Here is an 18,642-nt window from a genome sequence, read left to right as displayed (position 1 = left end):
GTCATGCTTTTTGTTCGTAAATTAATACTCTATACACAAAATATATACAATGTCAAGCAAACAAAAACATAGTTTCTACATGGTACATTGAAAGAAAAAGTGGAAGTTCTTAAGCAGTTTGACACTGGTGAAAGTGTTACCAAATTGGCTCCTATATTTGATGTTGGGAGAGCCACTATCAGTGACTGGGGAAAAAAGGGGGTGGGAAATTAGAAGCTTCTGTAACAGAACTAGTGAAAAAACTTTGGAACAATCCCACAACTCCACCATGTCATCATATGATAAAACTGACAAAGCAATTTTCTTGTAGTTTACTCAGGAAATTTAAAAGTTGTACTCTTTGGCAGTACACTAATTCAAATAAAGGCTTTGCAACTGAACAAACTTATGAATGGTGATCCAGCAATTATTGTCAGCAATGGTCGGTTAGTGGGATGGAAGAAGAGACACAGGATATTTGTGGGAGTAGAGGTGACAAAGGTGTGACATGTATGCTTAACTCCAGGAGGCCCAGAGCAGTTGCAATTGAACCTGATCCAAATATCACTTGTTATCTGGTAAAACATACTGTGAGCTAAGATACCACAGCACTCATAGGGATGGAATGCACAGAGAGATTTCAACCAAACATGGTCTAGGAACAAAAATGCTGTTTAGGTAGACACCACTAGCACCTTGTTTGGGGGTTGGGGGGAGGGGGAAGTGGTGACATGTAAGCAGTTCTGAAATGCATGGAGAAAAACGTTTTATGAATATGGCTTAAAATCGGGAAAAAACCACAGGGAATTGGGAAAGGGTAGATAAGACACCTTCACCACCACTTGGAATGACAATGTGGTTGACAAGGTGTTGACATGTTAAAATAATTGGAAATAATTTATGTTAATTTCAAATTAATAATTTTTGTTGTTACTAGGTCACATTTGCTGTCTTTTCATCTCCAGAAGTTTGGATGGAATATGATGTGTGGAGGAACTGGTTGACATATAACTGGTTGAATTTGATGAATATTGGTATCATACTCATGGTATTTTGGTTTCCTGGGTAATCACTGGTATCAAATAAGTTACATTTGTGAAGTCTCCTGTACAATTTCAGTCATAACAATTAATTTAAGTAACATGCAGTCAATGGAGGAAGGAATGAAGAAACAATGCTAATAGCCCAGCATCTTTCTCACATCAAGATGATAGAGATGGAGCACTACTATTGTTAGGAGAGGGGAGGGGCCATGGTCTTGTTGTAGGAGCGATTTGCCTGAAGTGTTGTAGGTCAATAATGGAAAACACCTGTCCTGAGGTTGCAGACAATCCTCCCACCACCTCTTAGAACCAACTACAAAGCAACACCCCCTCATTGCCCAGTATCATCCTGGACTGGAACAACTGAACTATATCCTTTGTCAGAGCTTTGATTGTATCTCATCATGCGTTGAAATGAGCGATATCCTACCCAAGATCCTTCCAAACCTTGCCAAAGTGGTGTTACATTGCCCACATAATTTACACAACATCCTAGTCCATCCTTACGCCACTCTTGCTCCCAACCCCTTTCCTCAGGGAATAACATTCCTGTGGAAGACTAAGGTACAAGACCTGCCCAGTCCATCCACCCAGCACTTACTACTCTAGTCCTGTTGCTGGCTTATTGTATCCCATCAGAGGCAGAGATACCTCTGAAATCATTCATATCACATACCATCTCTGCTGCAGACACTGCACAGCTTTTTACATCACTATGATTACCAACCAACTGTCCACCAGGAAGGATGGCTGTCACCAAACTGTTGCCAAGAACAAAGTCAACTACACTGCTGCACAATGTGCAGCTGAGTATAATAGGCTCAGTTTCAACGGCTGCTTCAAAAACAGTGTGATCTGAATCCTTCACTCCACCACCAGCTTCTCTGACTATGCAGGTGGGAGTTATCCTTGCAACACATCCTTAACTCCTTCGACTGTCCTGGCCTCAATATCCAGTAACCCACTAGTGCCACACCCTTTACCCAACAATTTCACCTTCCTTTGCTCTCTCACACCTTGCCAATTCACATCCCCAAGTCACCCACAGCATGTGGTATTCTGCACCAGCCCTGACAACTGTATGCTGCATGCCTAACACATGCACCTGCCATCTCTACCTAGCTGGCAAACCAGCTGCCTCCCTCTGAGCCACTAACCACCCCCCTTCCCCCCACTCCCCACACTGTCTCTTGCCTCTCTTTCCCCCTATCCATCTCTCCTGACACAACCCCTGCACCAACCTAATCCACCTGTCATAATGGAGCAATGTAACACTGCTCGTCCTGCCAGTGCCATGTAGAAGCATAGGTGTGTGTGTGTGTGTGTGTGTGTGTGTGTGTGTGTGTGTGTGTGTGTGCGTGCGTGCGTGCGTGCGTGCTCACGTGCGTGTTTGTGAGCTCAAATTGTTCCTGTTGATGACCCAATGCTTCTGTTTTTTGTTGAGTGGTCTCTTTTATTCCAGAATATTTGTATTCTACCAGAATATACCTATAAAATCAAATTACTTTACTTTTATTTTCTTATTATATATTATCCCATTATTGATTGATATTTTTGTAGCAAGCAGTACCCTTCTGTAAATGCTTTTGTGTCTAGAAACTGTGAGTTAAAGTAGTATTTTTGTAATGAACTGGGAGGTAAATGTGTCTTGGAGAATATTCTGACATCCACAGTTATTCATCTGTTTTCCTTAGCTGCTGTTATTGAAGGGTTTACTTTTTTTTCAATTTAAATAATTTATAGAAGTTAGAGAACTTAGCATCTTCATTGTTTTTTTGTATACTTCATCCAAAGTTTGATTTGCCAATGCCCTAGAAAAAAAATTAGCTTTACTATGTGATAGCTATAATCAGAGAGACCAAGACCTTATATAAATATTTTACATTTTTCCCTATCAAAATCTGTAAGCCCATGGTCTCAGACTGATGCTGATCTTTTATGTATTAGTGTATAATCAGTTTTTACCATTTGTGCCACACAATAAATGTTCAAAAACATTTAGGAAGTTGTTACATGTTTTGCCCTCAATATTTGTGCTAATATTCATGTCTCCACATATTATTATGATAGTTTTCAGGGTTCATACACTTTTCAGGACTTAAGTTAATTTGTAGTAGAAGAAAGTGTCCAGATTACCATTAAGTTGATGGATCACAAACAGAATGATTAATTTCTTATGAATGTCTAGCTTTGTTAGTTCAGAATCTGCCAATTCAAAATGTTTATCTACACTAATTGTGATCATATCTTCACTAGCTTGAAAATGTGCAACACATCTGATATATGTGGAAGCAAGTGTTCAAAATATGTGACAATCAGAATGGGAGCATCTTTGTCTGCTAGTGATGACATTTATAAGGAATGAGTTCATCCAGGACAGTTGACACATCAGTAAACAGCAAACTACCTTCATTTTGGAAAGATAGGGTTCATCATGTTATTATTGTGATGCTAACTGAAAAGTTTGTTCTTGCTTTTGTTCCTTGCTTGTTCATCCATGAAATAACATGCTACCAGCTTGAAACTGGTCAGTTGCTTGTGTTTCATTGCAAGACAGAAGGTGACGGCATGGCATGCCACAGAAAGGAAGAAATTCTACAGTTTTCTTCTCTATTCTCCACATGTAACATGATCACTGCAGAACACCTAGGCATCTTTTTTTTGCATTGCACTACATTCCTATATAAATCTCTTGTATCTACTTTTTGAAATAAGTGTTCAACACACATGATCTTTTAATTTTCTTCATTTATTCATAAAAAGCTGTGACTATACTGTCAGACTGCCTCAGAACAACTCACTATTAATAACTCATTCAAATTACTGCTTTGGCCTGACTCTGCCCCTCATATACTTCTGACACTACAAGTTCAGGAATAAATCAGAAGTTGTAGCACAACTGAATGGGAAAATGAAAAAGCTTCCTGTACCCAGTTCACACAGTTCTGCAGCTTGAAGTAATTGGTCTGGAATGGGCCAAGGAATGTAAAACAGTCTCGATTTCTCCAAGAATTTCCATCAGGGTCAATTTCCTCTGTTATATAATTCTGCACACATATCCCAGCACTATTCCCTGTGATGGTGGAGGGAGTACAGTGCTCATTTCTCACTGGTCTGCATTCAACACGCTTGTGGAGCACGTTTGCTGTAAACTCCTGGAATAGATGAACCAAATATACAGGGTGGTCCATTGATCGTGACTGGGTCAAATATCTCACAAAATAAGCATCAAATGAAAAAACTACAAAGAATGAAACTCGTCTAGCTTGAAGGAGGAAACCAGATGGTTCTATGGTTGGCCCGCTAGATGGCGCTGCCATAGGTCAAACGGATATCAACTGCGTTTTTTAAAATAGGAACCCCCATTTTTTATTACATGTTTGTGTAGTACGTAAAGAAATATGAATGTTTTAGTTGGACCACTTTTTTCGATTTGTGATAGATGGCGCTGTAATAGTCACAAACATATGGCTCACAATTTTAGATGAACAGTTGGTAACAGGTAGGTGTTTTAAATTAAAATACAGAATGTAGGTATGTTTGAACATTTTATTTCGTTTGCTCCAATGTGATACATGTACCTTTGTGAACTTATCATTGGCCCGGTCACTATCAATGGACCACCCTGTATACATTAACAAACAGCAAAATAATAATATGAAAGTTTGTAAATCTTCACAGTTGATTCAGTGTCTCACGATATTCCAATATTCTCTTATTACCTCATTGTATAAACACATAGTTCATGACAGTGTGAAATAAAAGTCTTGAGCTATGTGATCTCTCACTAATCCTACCTAGTCAGACTTCACAACTAATATTTTCACATATATTTGTATGTTCTGACTTATTTTCTCCTCCATCTTTGAAGAGTACCAATTAGGAGCCTGCTCAGGCTCTTGCTCATGAGCAGAGCTGGTTCTTCATAAGTGCTGTGATTTATCTGTTGCTCATGTAACTATCACTTCTGACAATATTTTATGTGCAAGAAAATTTGCAAGATGCATAGTGGTATGATTCTTTGCTAAATCACGGTATATTAATCTCTGTTTAGAAACAGACAAGAGTCTGCTGCTAATGAAAGCTGTATATTGTCCAAACTAACCTTACAATTGCTGATTAATTTTCTGTGCTTCCAATATTTCTGTGGATATTGATAGATGCTTCCAGCCTACAGAAAGTAAGACATTGTGTGTTGCTTCTCCTGTGATTGGTCATTTATTACTTTCACCAACATCTTTCTGTTGATGTAGTAAGATACTGTTTCTAAAACTGTGCACATTTACTTTCCCTGTCAGTTGCAGTGTGCACATTGAGACACCCCATCTCTTTTTTGTCAATAAATTTAAAAAAAATACATATAATAAATGAAAAGCTACAGGATTAATCCTACAGAACCACCACAACACCGTGCTTTTCATTTATTGTTACACTGTTCTACCAACAAGTGTTGGAAGCATCAGCTAACATAAACTTACATCTATTTCTTTTTTTGTGCATAATATTCTTTTTTTAATTTTGTGGACTGATACATTTTGTGTTTCCCAGGATGGTGGTTGCAAAGCTGGCACCTTTGGCAAATATCCTGCTCATTCAGAGGATAAGTATTTCCCACCAATAGAGTCTGTACCAAGAACGATGTCTTCAAATGTATTTTATCCACAAATGAACATCAGGAGCATGCAGACGAGATCTATTGTCAATTATAATGTAGACTTTGGTGTAAATGCTGAGAACTGGAGGAAGTGTGGCCTTATCGTGTACACACAATAAACTGTAATTTGATTATAAATTAAAACAGCTGATCATTATTGCTCTTATTGCAGGTAAGCACTTCTACACAGGGTGTTACAGAATGACATTTAAAAATTTGGGAGGTTGTAGAGGAAGACATTTTGAGTCTTTCGTACAAGGAACCTGTGGCCAGAAATGAGAAATTTAGTTTGGACAGCAATCACTGGGCTGTTGAAAATGCATGCAATACATGTATGAGAAGTTGACAGACATGATTATCAGTGAATATTTGGGCTGCAATTTTTGGGGATCATCTTAATGGACCACATACCTTACTTACCAGATCATTTGAATGACACGTGTTATTTGAACTTTCTGGACAATCCCATGTCTGAACTTCTCGAGGATGTTCCTTTGCAACTGTGCAGTAGCTTGTGGTTTCAGAATGTTGGTGCTGCAGCACAGTCAGGCTAGGTCTCATCTAGCAGACAACTTAAGACAGAGAGTAATAGGAAGGGATGCTCAAGCCCTTGGCCTGTGTGCTCCCCTGACTTCACTCCTTTTGACTTATTCATCTATAGTTATGAGTGTATTGAGCACATCTTTTCAGCATTTAATGCCATCAGAGGGGACTGCAGAATCTTATAGAGAATCAGACTCAAATGGTTCATTGTTGTACATTAAGTAATGAAGTTGCTGATTGTCACGCTGAACATTTACTCTACAGTAGAGAAGCCACATTTCAGTTAACAGTATTTGTTTTACTCTTCTAATCAATAGAAGTTTTTCAAAATACATTGGTTCATTTATACTACAAGATGCATAGTACTATAGAAACTTTATTTCACATTTCCCACTATTGGTCCCTTATAAATTGTGTAACACCCTATATACTGAATGCAGTCCATTTGAAATTATTTTCAGTCTAGTGAAATAAATGACAAGAATAAAAATAAACTCATTAGTGTAAGCTTAAATAAATTTGGTTGAGACAGTAAATACAGTCCCAAGCTAATAGTTGTAGGATCTAGCCCTTGAGAAGAACATTGTAACCCTAATGTAATATGGTGAATGCCATGAAGCCAGCTGCAGCTGCTGCTGTTTTCTCAGGCACAATATTATGTGACCACTGGTAGCCACATATCCCACTTTCTTTGGATGGTGAGTTTGTAAAGTGAGTGTAGGCCACAAGGAACTTGTTAAAATGTCAAGACAAATTGCAATAACAAACAATTTTTGAATACAATATAAATAATTTTATTTTGTTGCATCCTCACAGAAAACATAGCTCAATATTAACAAAAAAGAGGAGTGCCAGTGGAAATGTGACGGCTGAAGTTGACACTATTAAGGTTGCCTACTTTGGCTACTTCCACTCATTGATGTCATATGCTATCATATTCTGGGGGAACCAACCACTTCCAAAAAAAAGTTTTCACTGTCCAAAAAAAAAGCAATCAGAATAATGTGTGGGGTCCATCAAAGACACTCTTGCAGGCACTCTTTTCGAAAGATGGGTATCCTAACAACTGCCTCACAGTATATTTTTTCTTTGCTGACCTTTGTGTGCAAAAATTATTCTGCCGACCAAGACAACAGTAAATTCCATGGCTATAACACCAGAAACAAAAACAATCTACATTTCAAAATGAAACGTCTCACTCTAGTACAAAAAGGAGTTTACTACTCCAGCATTAAGCTGTTCAATGCTCTCCCACTACAAATCAAATGTGTTCATACAGAACTGCCAACATTTAAACAAGTTCTCAAAGATTACCTGACAGAGAAATCTTTTAATACTGTGGATGAATATTTGAAAGAAAATGTATACCATCACTAAACTTATTGTGTCTAGAACTAGTTCAGTTGATTTCATTGAGCATTTGAGCATTATCATACTTTTTGTAACAACAGATTGGCTGTACCTGTATTTACTCTTGTAGGCCTAATATCTGATTTAACTTGTGCTCTTATTTTTAACCTTTGTTTGAAACTCCTTTTTCTGTTAAATGGTTGTTATGTTATCTAGTTGACATTGTATCTAGTACTGTATTTATAGTATGTCTTACTTAAACTATGTACAATTTACCATTGAATTGCCTTTGTATTTATTGTAAGTTTAAATTGAAACCTGTACAATTTGACACGTTCCACATCCTTGTGATTGACTCACTAACTGGATCTACGGAACATGAAATAAATAAATAAATAACAGAGCATAGTTACATTTAATAATGCAGAAATGCTTGCTTGTTGCCCGGATCCTCCTATAAAATAGGCTTTAGTCACTTAATTAAAGCTGACAGGGTAAATGAGAAGCATCTCAGCAATAGAGACATATGGGTACATATAGAGGGATGGACAGTTTGGTACTCTGCTCAGAAGTAAGAAATGAAATTGAAGATTTGGAGTACTGGAGCTGAAGAAGGAAAGATAACAGACCCCAAAGATTGGAACCCCCCCCTCCCCAGGACCCCTACTGTTCCAGTACTTCACTGTGGCGCCGGAGGGAGAAGTGTGTTTGGCATTCCCTACAGAATAGATTTGCCACAACTTCATCTTCCCAGTCCCCAAAAATTAACTCCAACACTCCCTATTAACTGATCAACAAAGAGTAAACAATTAGCATTCTGAAAGACAGAGTAATTGACATATTTAACACTGTGTTGGTTAATTCAAGTAACAAATGCTAGATACAACCAGCTGACTTACAAGAAGGCCCTCTAATATCTGATTAATTCAAGTAACAAATGCTAGATACAACCAGCTGACTTACAAGCAGTCCCTCTAATATCTGGGTCAGATCCAACATAATTAATTACCTCTGACATAACTGATACATAAACAAGGAAAAACTAAAGCGAGGTACAGAATTAATCAGTTCCTCTGATATCTGTTGCAGCTCAAACATAATTAGTACATAAAGATGAAAATATAGAAATAAAGTACACAAATATCAAAATATCATATAGAATTACTGCATATCCCATGACAATAAGTAAACAAAGTGATATGCCTCTTTGGGCAGATCATCCAACTCTGATAATGTTCACATTATGAGAAGAACTTTCTCATGCATTCATATATTTGCTAAACGCCATAAAGTAAAGTGTGAAAATGACAAAAAAAAATTATGTCACATTTTTAAAGTTAAGTATGATGCAGGTCTGAGATGTACAAGTTTAATTCTTATATAAACAAACAGAAGTAAGTTTGAGAATATCTTGACAATGAGTGATTACAGAGAACCAGGTTGCATGTAACAGTATAACATGGTATAATATATGTTAATACACTGCTAGTTCTAACTTTGCTCCCATAAGTTGTAAATCTAATTAAAGTAATTATATTTCTTTTGAAAGAAAAAGAGCATTGATAATGAGTTGTTACTGAGAACCATGTTTCATGTGACAGTATATCATTGTACAAAATTTTTTGTAAGAGTAGTTGCCAATCAACTTATACAATATGTTCCTTAGTCAAAGGAAGCAAATTTTAGCAGAAAACAGTGTTCCAATGTCATGTCCTAATTTACCTAACTGTTTGTTACAATACGAGAGAAGGAAATTTGCCACTCACCATATAGTGGAGATGCTGAGTTGCGATAGGCACAATAAAAAGATTCACACAATCATATCTTTCGGCCATCAAGGCCTTTGTCAGCAGTAGACACACATAAACACATGGGTGAGTGTGCGTGTGTGTATGTGTGTCTACTGCTGACAAAGGCCTTAACGGCCAAAAGCTATGATTGTGTGAATCTTTTTATTCTGCCTGTCGCGACTCAGCGTCTCTGCTATATGGTGTGTGGCAGCTTTCCTTCTCTCGTATTGTAACTGTCTGGTACATTCATTTATTCATTAAAAAAAATTAACCCAGATTCCATCTTCCTGTTGGACAGGAATTAGTTGTCAGCTTTGCAGACTTCAACTTTCATGGGTAAATCATGTCAGTTTTCAACTGTTAAACTGCATCAAGACATAACCACTGTTATTACCTGAGTGGCTAACTTTCTTACTCCCTTAGAAGCTGACCTAAGACTTCAGAGTAACTGAACTTGAATATTTCTGCTCAGAAAACTACAAGGATGGATAGAAGAATTTACCCACAAAAACTGTCAAAACCATCATGTCCTCGTAGCTTATATGTAGTCATTTGTAAAATTTGTTTTTGCATCATCTAGCTGAGACAGTGGCCCACATGGCCATATGTATCCATACAATCCAATTTTCATCAGAAATTTGAGTAACAGCAGGTTGTTCCCAGAACAAATACTGCACATTCATAAGTTTATATATTTTTCATTGATCGTCACCTCATTTGACATGATGTAGCAACAACAGATGAGACAGCAAAGATAGTAGGGCACCGGTAAAGGTAAGTTCCAACAATAGGTTAAGACAAAGGCTGGACTACCACAGGTTACATTTGAACAGATCAAAAGTTGGGACAAAATAGTTAGTTCAGTTATTCCAAAGGTATGATTTATACTTTTCCTTGTCAGGTAGTGAATAATGAATAATCCAGAGTCCATTTGAGAGCAGATGTCTGCAAGAATAACAGCTATACTTGTGAATATCAATTCTCATGAGCTTCGGACAAGCATCAAATCTTTACTCATTACATGGTATATGTTTGTGACCATTAGCATACAAGTGACATAACATAAAATTAAATCAGTTATCGTTAAGTATTTCACATCAGACTATAGGCCAACATTTGCCTAGAGAAATCTTAGATTACAATATTTAGAATCCAGATGGATTTGCTTATAAACACATCGATAGAAAAATTATATGCTTGCTGCAATCTGCAGCGTCACTGAGCAAACATTTTGTATTACTTGAGATATATATAGCTAAGCAGTTTCCAGAGTTGCGTAGATATAACATTAAAAGTAATTTGCATAACACCATAAACTTATATCAAACAGATAGTATAGTTTACACTGATACCAGACAAGTAGCAAACATCATCTCTATCTCATTGAAATAAAGGTGAGAAAATTATTTAAACAACTTTTCAAATGAGTGGCCATAATGTCCATTTAGGCATTAGTAATAACATTAAAAGAAAAATTGTATGAATTTCAGAACCTGGGAATCAAACACTTCTGCCTCAGTCCTTTTGCCAAGAATACAGCTATTCCATTGAGTAAGAGGGACAAGATCATAATGTAGAGTATTTTCATATTTAACAGTGAATCAATATTGTTACATTTAGGCAGCCATAGCCCAAAAAGAATTTGGAGATGACCAATATTTCTTTTTCTTTCTTTTCTTATTTTCTCGACCTTTTACAAAGTTATCAGCATAATGAGAGTATAAAGTTACCGGCACAATGAGATTATTCATATATTAACTAAGCAGTGACTTATCAATTTCTTGGATGGCATGGGTAGTGAAAGATAATCAGTTTATACAGAAAAGAAAGAGAAAATATGACATGAAACAGAAAATAGTCACACCAGCTCGGAGCCTTGGGTTCGCCACCCCCAAATTCCAGAAAGAGCTTGCAACGTCCTGAGGAAAAACAATTCTTGTGATGTTATATGAGTGATCAAGGTTGTCTGTATAATTTCAGCTGTGTAACATTCCTGAGCCCAAATAATCTTTTGGACTTAGGATATACAACTCTATATGCATTTGGATGTGGGCTTTCAACAATTTCAAATGATCCTATATAAATATCAAAAAATTTCTTTATTTCTCTGTTTAGTGCTTTAGATTTGGTGTAACTTTTTGTCAAAACTAGATCTCCAACTTTGAATTCTGTGTTTTTTATTTGTTTGTCATGCCATTTCTTTCTTTTTTCATAATAATCTTCCATAGTTCTTCTAACTACCTCCTCTCTTTCAGCTGCTGTTATGCTTTTACAAGCTGGAATCTCTACAAGTTCTTTAATTAAGTAAGGTGGCCTTTTCTCAAACATTATCTTGCAAGGAGGCCACTGTAGCCGAGCGGTTCTAGGTGCTTCAGTCCAGAACCGCGCTGCTGCTACGGTCACAGGTTCAAATCCTGCCTTGGGCATGGATGTGTGTTATGTCCTTAGGTTAGTTAGGTTTAAGTAGTGCTAAGTCTAGGGGACTGTTGACCTCAGATGTTAAGTCCCATAGTGCTTAGAGCCATTTGAACCATTTTAAATGAATAAACTACGTTTAATTGATGAGTAACACTGAGTAGATTACCTTTCTTATGTGTCTCAACCACATCATATTCAGTAATAATTATAAGACACTTTTTGTGTGTCTTACAACTTCCAAACTTTGATGAACACAGCAAAGAACTTCAAGAAAGTTACCTGCTAAGTAGTCTTTCCAGCACCATTTATTCAAGTAGGTGAACAAAGATAAATATTGTATGCACTCAAGTCAGAGTAACAGTATACAAAAGGGCTTCTGTCAGTCACTGTGTTACAGTCAACATGTGAGTCTCATGTAGTCCACACCTCTTGTCTCATTGTCTCATTCAACTGAAATGTAGTACAAAATAATGGAGTGGCTTTAAAAAGTTAATATCTGATAGTAATAACGATACAGTACTCTCAGTTATCATAAGACATAAGGCAGTTGATTTATCATGGGAAGGACTTTAATAGTGAAAGGTAAGAGCCAAAACTGACATCTTCCTGCTGGAAATAGCATACTGTCATGAGCTGTGATGCATGTAGTGTGGCTTAATCATTTGTGTCGCTGCACAGGATGCTTTGGATCAGTAGTTCAAACCCAATCACCAGCAATTGTAGGTTATTTAATATTTATCACTTCTGGAAAATTCTTGAAATATGTTTGTAATGATTGTATAAATACCAGAACTCTGGATTATTTAGTGTTTGTGTAAATAGCTGCACTCTCCATTCACCTGGTCAGTTCTATGTGTTTACAATAAATGTGTTGCATTTCACTGGCATGTTACATTAACTGGCACTCATGTAGAATGATTCTGGCTGAACAATGGATAATCTGTCAGGATGTGGAAAAGATGCAGCAAGATGACATCATTGAACCTTCAGAGAGACCATGGACCTCTCACGTGGTCCTTATGAATGAAGGGTGTCATATGGCATTTCAGTGTCAACATCAGACTACAGAAAAAAAAGTCACAAAAATGTCTTTTTGTTGCCACGGACTGATAACACACTAAGCTACTTAGAGAGAGCAAAATATTTCTCAGCTATGGATATACAGACAGGCTACTGAGAAGTCAGGGAAAAACTGCCTCCATAACTTCAGATGGCCTCTGCGAGTTTAAAGTTTTGCCATTTGGATTGTGTAATGCTCCAGCCACCTTCAAACTTATGATGGACGGCCCATATGGTAGGTAGAGTCAAAATTGATGTCTTGCTGCTGAAAATAGTATATGAGGTAGAGAAAGCACCATTGTTGGTTGCAGAAATGCAGACAACTCTGGAACTTATAGACAGGGTGATTATAACTAAAGTTAAACTTTCAGAATGCTGTAGAAATAACACCACTGGTCAGAATGACGTCAAATTGCAATGGAATATTATCAGAGAAGGGGGAAAACGTATGGCAGAAGAAAAAAAAGAAATATTGTCAAAATTGATCAATAGATGACGCTGTATGTGTCAGAATACATTAATGAAAACACCTGTCATGCGCACAACATACTGAAGTTGATATAAACACGCCGGTTACACAGATTTTCCTCCTCCTGCATCTGCAACCTTCGCCATGACTGTCTCAATGCAGGATCGCGCTCTGCTTGTAAAGCTGTATTACAAGAATTATGACTGTGCACACATCACTCTGCAGGTGGTGGCTCATGTTGGCACTAATGATGTGTGTCGCTATGGATTGGAAGAGATTCTCTCTGGTTTCCAGTGGCTATCTGAGTTGGTGAAGACTGCCAGTCTTGCTAGCAAGATGAAAGCAGAGCTCACCATCTGCAGCATCATTGACAGGACTAATTGCCGACCTTTGGTACAGAGCTAAGTGAAGGGTCTGAATCAGAGGCTCAGACCTTTCTGTGACTGTGTAGGCTGCCGATTCCTTGACTTGCGCCAGAGAGTGGTGGGGTTTCGGGTTCCGCTAAATAGGTCAGGTGCTCACTACACACAGGAGATGGCTACATGGGTAGCAGGGGTTGTGTGGCATGGACTGAGTGGTTTTTTAGGTCAGAAAATCTCGAGAAAGATCAAAAAGGGCTCCAGTCTCAAAGGGCACAGGGCAAAGAAACGATAAGAATCGACCAAGCAACAGTTGGTATTGTAGTCGTAAATTGTCGTAGCTGTGTTGGAAAAGTACCGGAGCTTCAAGCACTGATAGAAAGCAGTGAAGCTGAAATTGTTATAGGAACAGAAAGCTGGCTAAACCTGGAGATAAAAATTCTGCCAAAATTTTTACAGAGGCGTAAACCGTGTTCAGAAATGGTAGATTAAATAAAGCAGGTGGTGGTGTGTTTGTGTCTGTTGGTAGTAGTGAAGCTGAAATAGATAGTTCCTGTGAATTACTATGGGTAGAGGTTATACTCAACAGCCGTACCAAAATAATAATTGGCTCCTTCTACCGACCCCTGTCTCAGATGATATAATAGATGAATGGTTCAAAGAAAACTTGAATCTCATTAAAAACAAGTACCCAGCTCATACAGTTATAATTGGTGGAGACTTCAATCTACCATCAATTTGTTGGTGAAAATACATGTTCAAAGCCGGTGGTAGACAGAAAACATCTTCTGAAATTGTACTAAATGCTTTCTCTGAGAATTACTTTGAACGGTTAGTTCATGAGCCCACACAAATTGTAAATTGTTGCGAAAACACACTTAACCTCTTAGCCACAAATAATCCTGATCTAATAGAGAGCACCATGGTGAATGCAGGGATTAGTGAACACAAGGTCACTGTAGCGAGGCTCAAAACCATATCAACCAAAACCACTAAAAATAAACGCAAAATATATCTATTTAAAACAGCCGATAAAAATTCGCTTGATGCCTTCCTAAGAGAGAGTCTCCATTCCTTCCAAGCTAAGTGTAGACCAGATATGGCTCAAATTCAAAGATACAAAATTGACAGCAATAGATAGATTCAAAGTGTATAAGTTAATAAGAGACAGGACTGATCCACCATGGCACACAAAACATGTCAGAACACTGTTGCAGAAGCAACCAAAAAAAGCATGCCAAATTCGGAAGAATGCAAAATCCCCAAGACTGTCTAAGTTTCGCGAAAGCTTTAAATTTAGTGCAGACATCAATGCGAGATGCTTTTAATAGTTTCCACAGTGGAACATTGTCTCAAAATATGGTAGAAAACCCGAAGAGATTCTGTTTGTATGTAAAGTATACCAGTGGCAAAAAACGGTCAATACTGTAACTGCGCGATAGTGATGGAAATGTTACGGATGATGGTGCCACTAAAGCAGAGTTACTAAATACGGTTTTCCGTAATTCCTTCATGAAATAAGATGAAGTAAATATTCCAGAATTCGAAACCAGAACAGCTGTTAGTATGAGTGACATAAAAGTGGATATCTCAAGTATTGCGAAACAAGTCAAGTCACTTAAGAAAGGCAAATTTTCCGGTCCAGATGGTATACCAATCAGGTTCCTTTCAGAGTGTGCAGACACAATAGCGCCTTTCTTACCAATCAGATACAACCGCTCTCTTGATGAAAGGTCTGTTCCTAAAGACTGGAAAGCAGTACAGGTCACACCAATATTCAAGAAAGGAAATAGGAGTAACCCATTGAATTACAGACCCATATCACTGACATCAATTTCAAGCAGGATTTTGGAGCATATACTATTCTCAAACATTAAGAATCACATTGAAGAAAATGACTTATCACATAACCAACATGGATTCAGAAAATATTGTTCTTGTGCAACACAGCTAGCTCTTTATTCCCATGAAGTAATGAGTGCTGTCAACAAGGGATCTCAGATCGATTCCATATTCCTAGATTTCCAGAAGGTTTTTGATACTGTTCCTCACACGTGACTGTTAATAAAATTGCATGCATATGGAGTAGAGTGTCAGTTGTGTGACTGGATTTGTGATTTCCTCTCAGATAGGTCACAGTATGTAGCGATAGACGGTAAATCATCGAGTAGAACAGAAGTGATATCTGGCATTCCGCAAGGTAGTGTCATAGGTCCTCTGCTGTTCCTGATTTACATAAATGATCTAGGTGATAATCTGAGCAGCCCCCTTAGATTGTTTGCAGATGATGGTGTAATTTACCATCTAGTAAAATATCAGATGATCAATCAAAATTACAAAATGATCTAGAGACAATTTCTGTATGATGCAAAAAGTGGCAATTGGCAATAAACAAACAAAAGTGTGAGGTCATCCACATGGGTACTAAAAGAAATCTGATAAATTTTGGGTATATGATAAATCGCACAAATCTAAGGGCTGTCAGTTTGACTAAATACCTACGATTTAACAATTACAAGCAACTTAAATTGGAAAGACCACATAGATAATATTCTGGGGTAGGCGAAACAAAGACTGTGCTTTGTTGGCAGAACACTTAGAAGATGTGACAAACCCACTAAAGAGACAGCCTACATTACACTTGTCCATCCTCTACTGGAATATTACTGTGTGGTGTGGGATCCTTACCAGGTAGGATTGATGGAGGATATAGAAAAAGTGCAAAGAAGGGTAGCCCATTTCGTGTTATCATGCAATAGGGGTGAGGGTGTCACTGATATGATACACGAGTTGAGATGGCAGTCACTGAAACAAAGGCGGTTTTCTTTGTGGCGAGATCTATTTACGAAATTTCAATCAGCAAGTTTCTCTTTCAAATGCATAAATATTTTGTTGACATGCACCTACGTAGGGAGAAATGAACATCATAATAAAATAAGAGAAATCAGAGCTTGAACGGAAAGATTTAGGTGTTCCTTTTTCCCACTTGCCATTTGAGAGTGGAATGGCACAGAAGTAGTATGAAAATGATTCGATGAACCCTCTGCCAGGCACTTAAGTGTGAATTGTAGAGTAACCATGTAGATGTAGATGTAGAAGTTCTGGACACTGAAAAGTTTGAAAAAAGGCATTGGTCTCATGACTACCCTGGGTCTGGGGAAAATGCTTAAGAAATTCAAAAAGATGGCTTCTTTTGGTGTGCAACCTGGTAGAGGGAGGAAATGAATTGATTCAACGTCAGTGGAAGCAGTGGCCACAGCAATGCAGGAGGAGGCAAGCGGTGGTGTCCAAACAAGTAGTGCACGGAGAATTCCCTGAACATTAGACATACCTGAGAGCACGGTGCATAGAATCCTATGAAACATCCTTCTTTGCTATCCATTCAAAATTACCCAAGTACATGAGTTGCTTCCTATTGACCCTGCCAGCAAGAGAGACCTTTGCTATAGAATTTCTTACTCACATGGAAGTGGACAAGAAGATTTTGTGGACAGATGAAGGTCACATCCATTTGACAGGATATGTCAATACACAGAATTGTCAAATATGGGCAATGGAAAATCTACATGGAAATCAATCAGTACCACATCATCCTGAAAAGGTCACAATGTGGTGCAGGTTTACGGCATCATTTATCATAGGGACATATTTTTTCGAAGAGCCAGGTGCTTCCAGTACTGTTACCTGTCCTGTTGCTGGTAAGAGCTATGAGTGTTGTTTGTGCAACCACATCATTCTAGCTCTCCAACAGCATGAATGTGTGGATGGGACCATTTTTGTGCAAGATGGTGCACCTCCGCACACTGCAGATCCAGTTAAGCAGCTGCTGAAGTGCCATTTCGGAAATGCTAATGCCATTTTGGAAATGCTAGCACTATCAGCCGCCATTTCCCTACAGCCAGGCTGTCCCAGTCACCTGATCTTAATCTGTGTGACTTCTGGCTGTGAGGTATCTGAAAGATGCGTTCAGTGTTCTGATTGCAAACTTAGCTGCATTGAAGGCACACATTGTGCAACACATTCTGAATGTGACCTCAGAAATACTTTGATCAGTTGTGGAACATGCTGTTTCTCGATTTCAACTTGTTGCAGAAAACGGTGGACACCATACTGAACATGTGTTGTGCTAGTCACACAGAAATTAATAATCAGATTTGATTTTGATTGATGCTTTTTAAGTGGTTTTTGTTCTCAGGAAAATTGAAAACTGATGTGATTGGTGCTTTTTACACAGTTTTTGGCCTCAGGAAAATTAAAAACTGATGTGGTTGATGCTTTTTATGCAGTTTTTGGCCTCAGGACAATTAAAAACCGATTTTCCCGTCCAATGTGATATGACCTCGCCAGGCATTGTTGTAGGATTCATTTGTCATTTGTAGTGACCACTATTAAAGTATGATGCTTACAGCACCATCTATTGCTACATTTTGTAACTATTTATTTTTCTTCTGCCATACGTTTTCCCCCTTCTTCGATAATATTCCGTTGCAATTTGACGTCATTCTGACCAGTGGTGTTATTTCTACAGTGGTTTGAAAGCTTAACTTTAATTATAATCACCCTGTATGTTCACATGCTTCCATGGCCAGTGTCATTTTGAATAAAATAATTTTGAAAATTAGGTCACTTCATTATAACCTCCCTAAAGAGGACCACTGGAAGATCAGTTGAAATACTGACAGTTTAGTTGCTTATAGGGATGCAGTCTAATTCCAAAAATTATCTGGAATAGCCCTGACCCAAGAGGTAAAGGAGGTAGCTGTCAGTGTAAGATTATTTACATATAAATGGGATCATTATGACTTGCCCTTTTGTGCCCTTCGTTTGCTTCTGGGCATTAGCTGAAAATCAGTTTGCTCATTCTCTTGAATTGTGAGCTACTGCAGTTGCTCTCATAATAAAGGTCACCTAGCCTTCAAAGCAAGTTGCCTCAGACCCATTTATTCACCCTTTAAATGTTTGACAAATATACAATTTA

General features: G+C 38.0%; 1 protein-coding gene across 1 annotated transcript in view; it reads left to right on the top strand.

Annotated features, from left to right (window-relative positions):
* The window catches only part of LOC126130283 (UPF0602 protein C4orf47 homolog), a 134,838-nt gene extending 127,056 nt beyond the window's left edge, over positions 1-7,782 (top strand). The window contains exon 6 of the mRNA XM_049915164.1: positions 5,571-7,782. Within this exon, the coding sequence (XP_049771121.1) occupies positions 5,571-5,795 (225 nt within the window). The 3' untranslated portion in view covers positions 5,796-7,782. The remainder of the gene's footprint in view (positions 1-5,570) is intronic.
* The last annotated feature ends 10,860 nt before the right edge of the window (positions 7,783-18,642 follow it).

This window comes from Schistocerca cancellata, chromosome 1 (genome assembly GCF_023864275.1).
Source record: "Schistocerca cancellata isolate TAMUIC-IGC-003103 chromosome 1, iqSchCanc2.1, whole genome shotgun sequence".
Lineage (NCBI taxonomy): Eukaryota > Metazoa > Arthropoda > Insecta > Orthoptera > Acrididae > Schistocerca > Schistocerca cancellata.
This window is presented reverse-complemented; position numbering and strand designations above follow the sequence as displayed.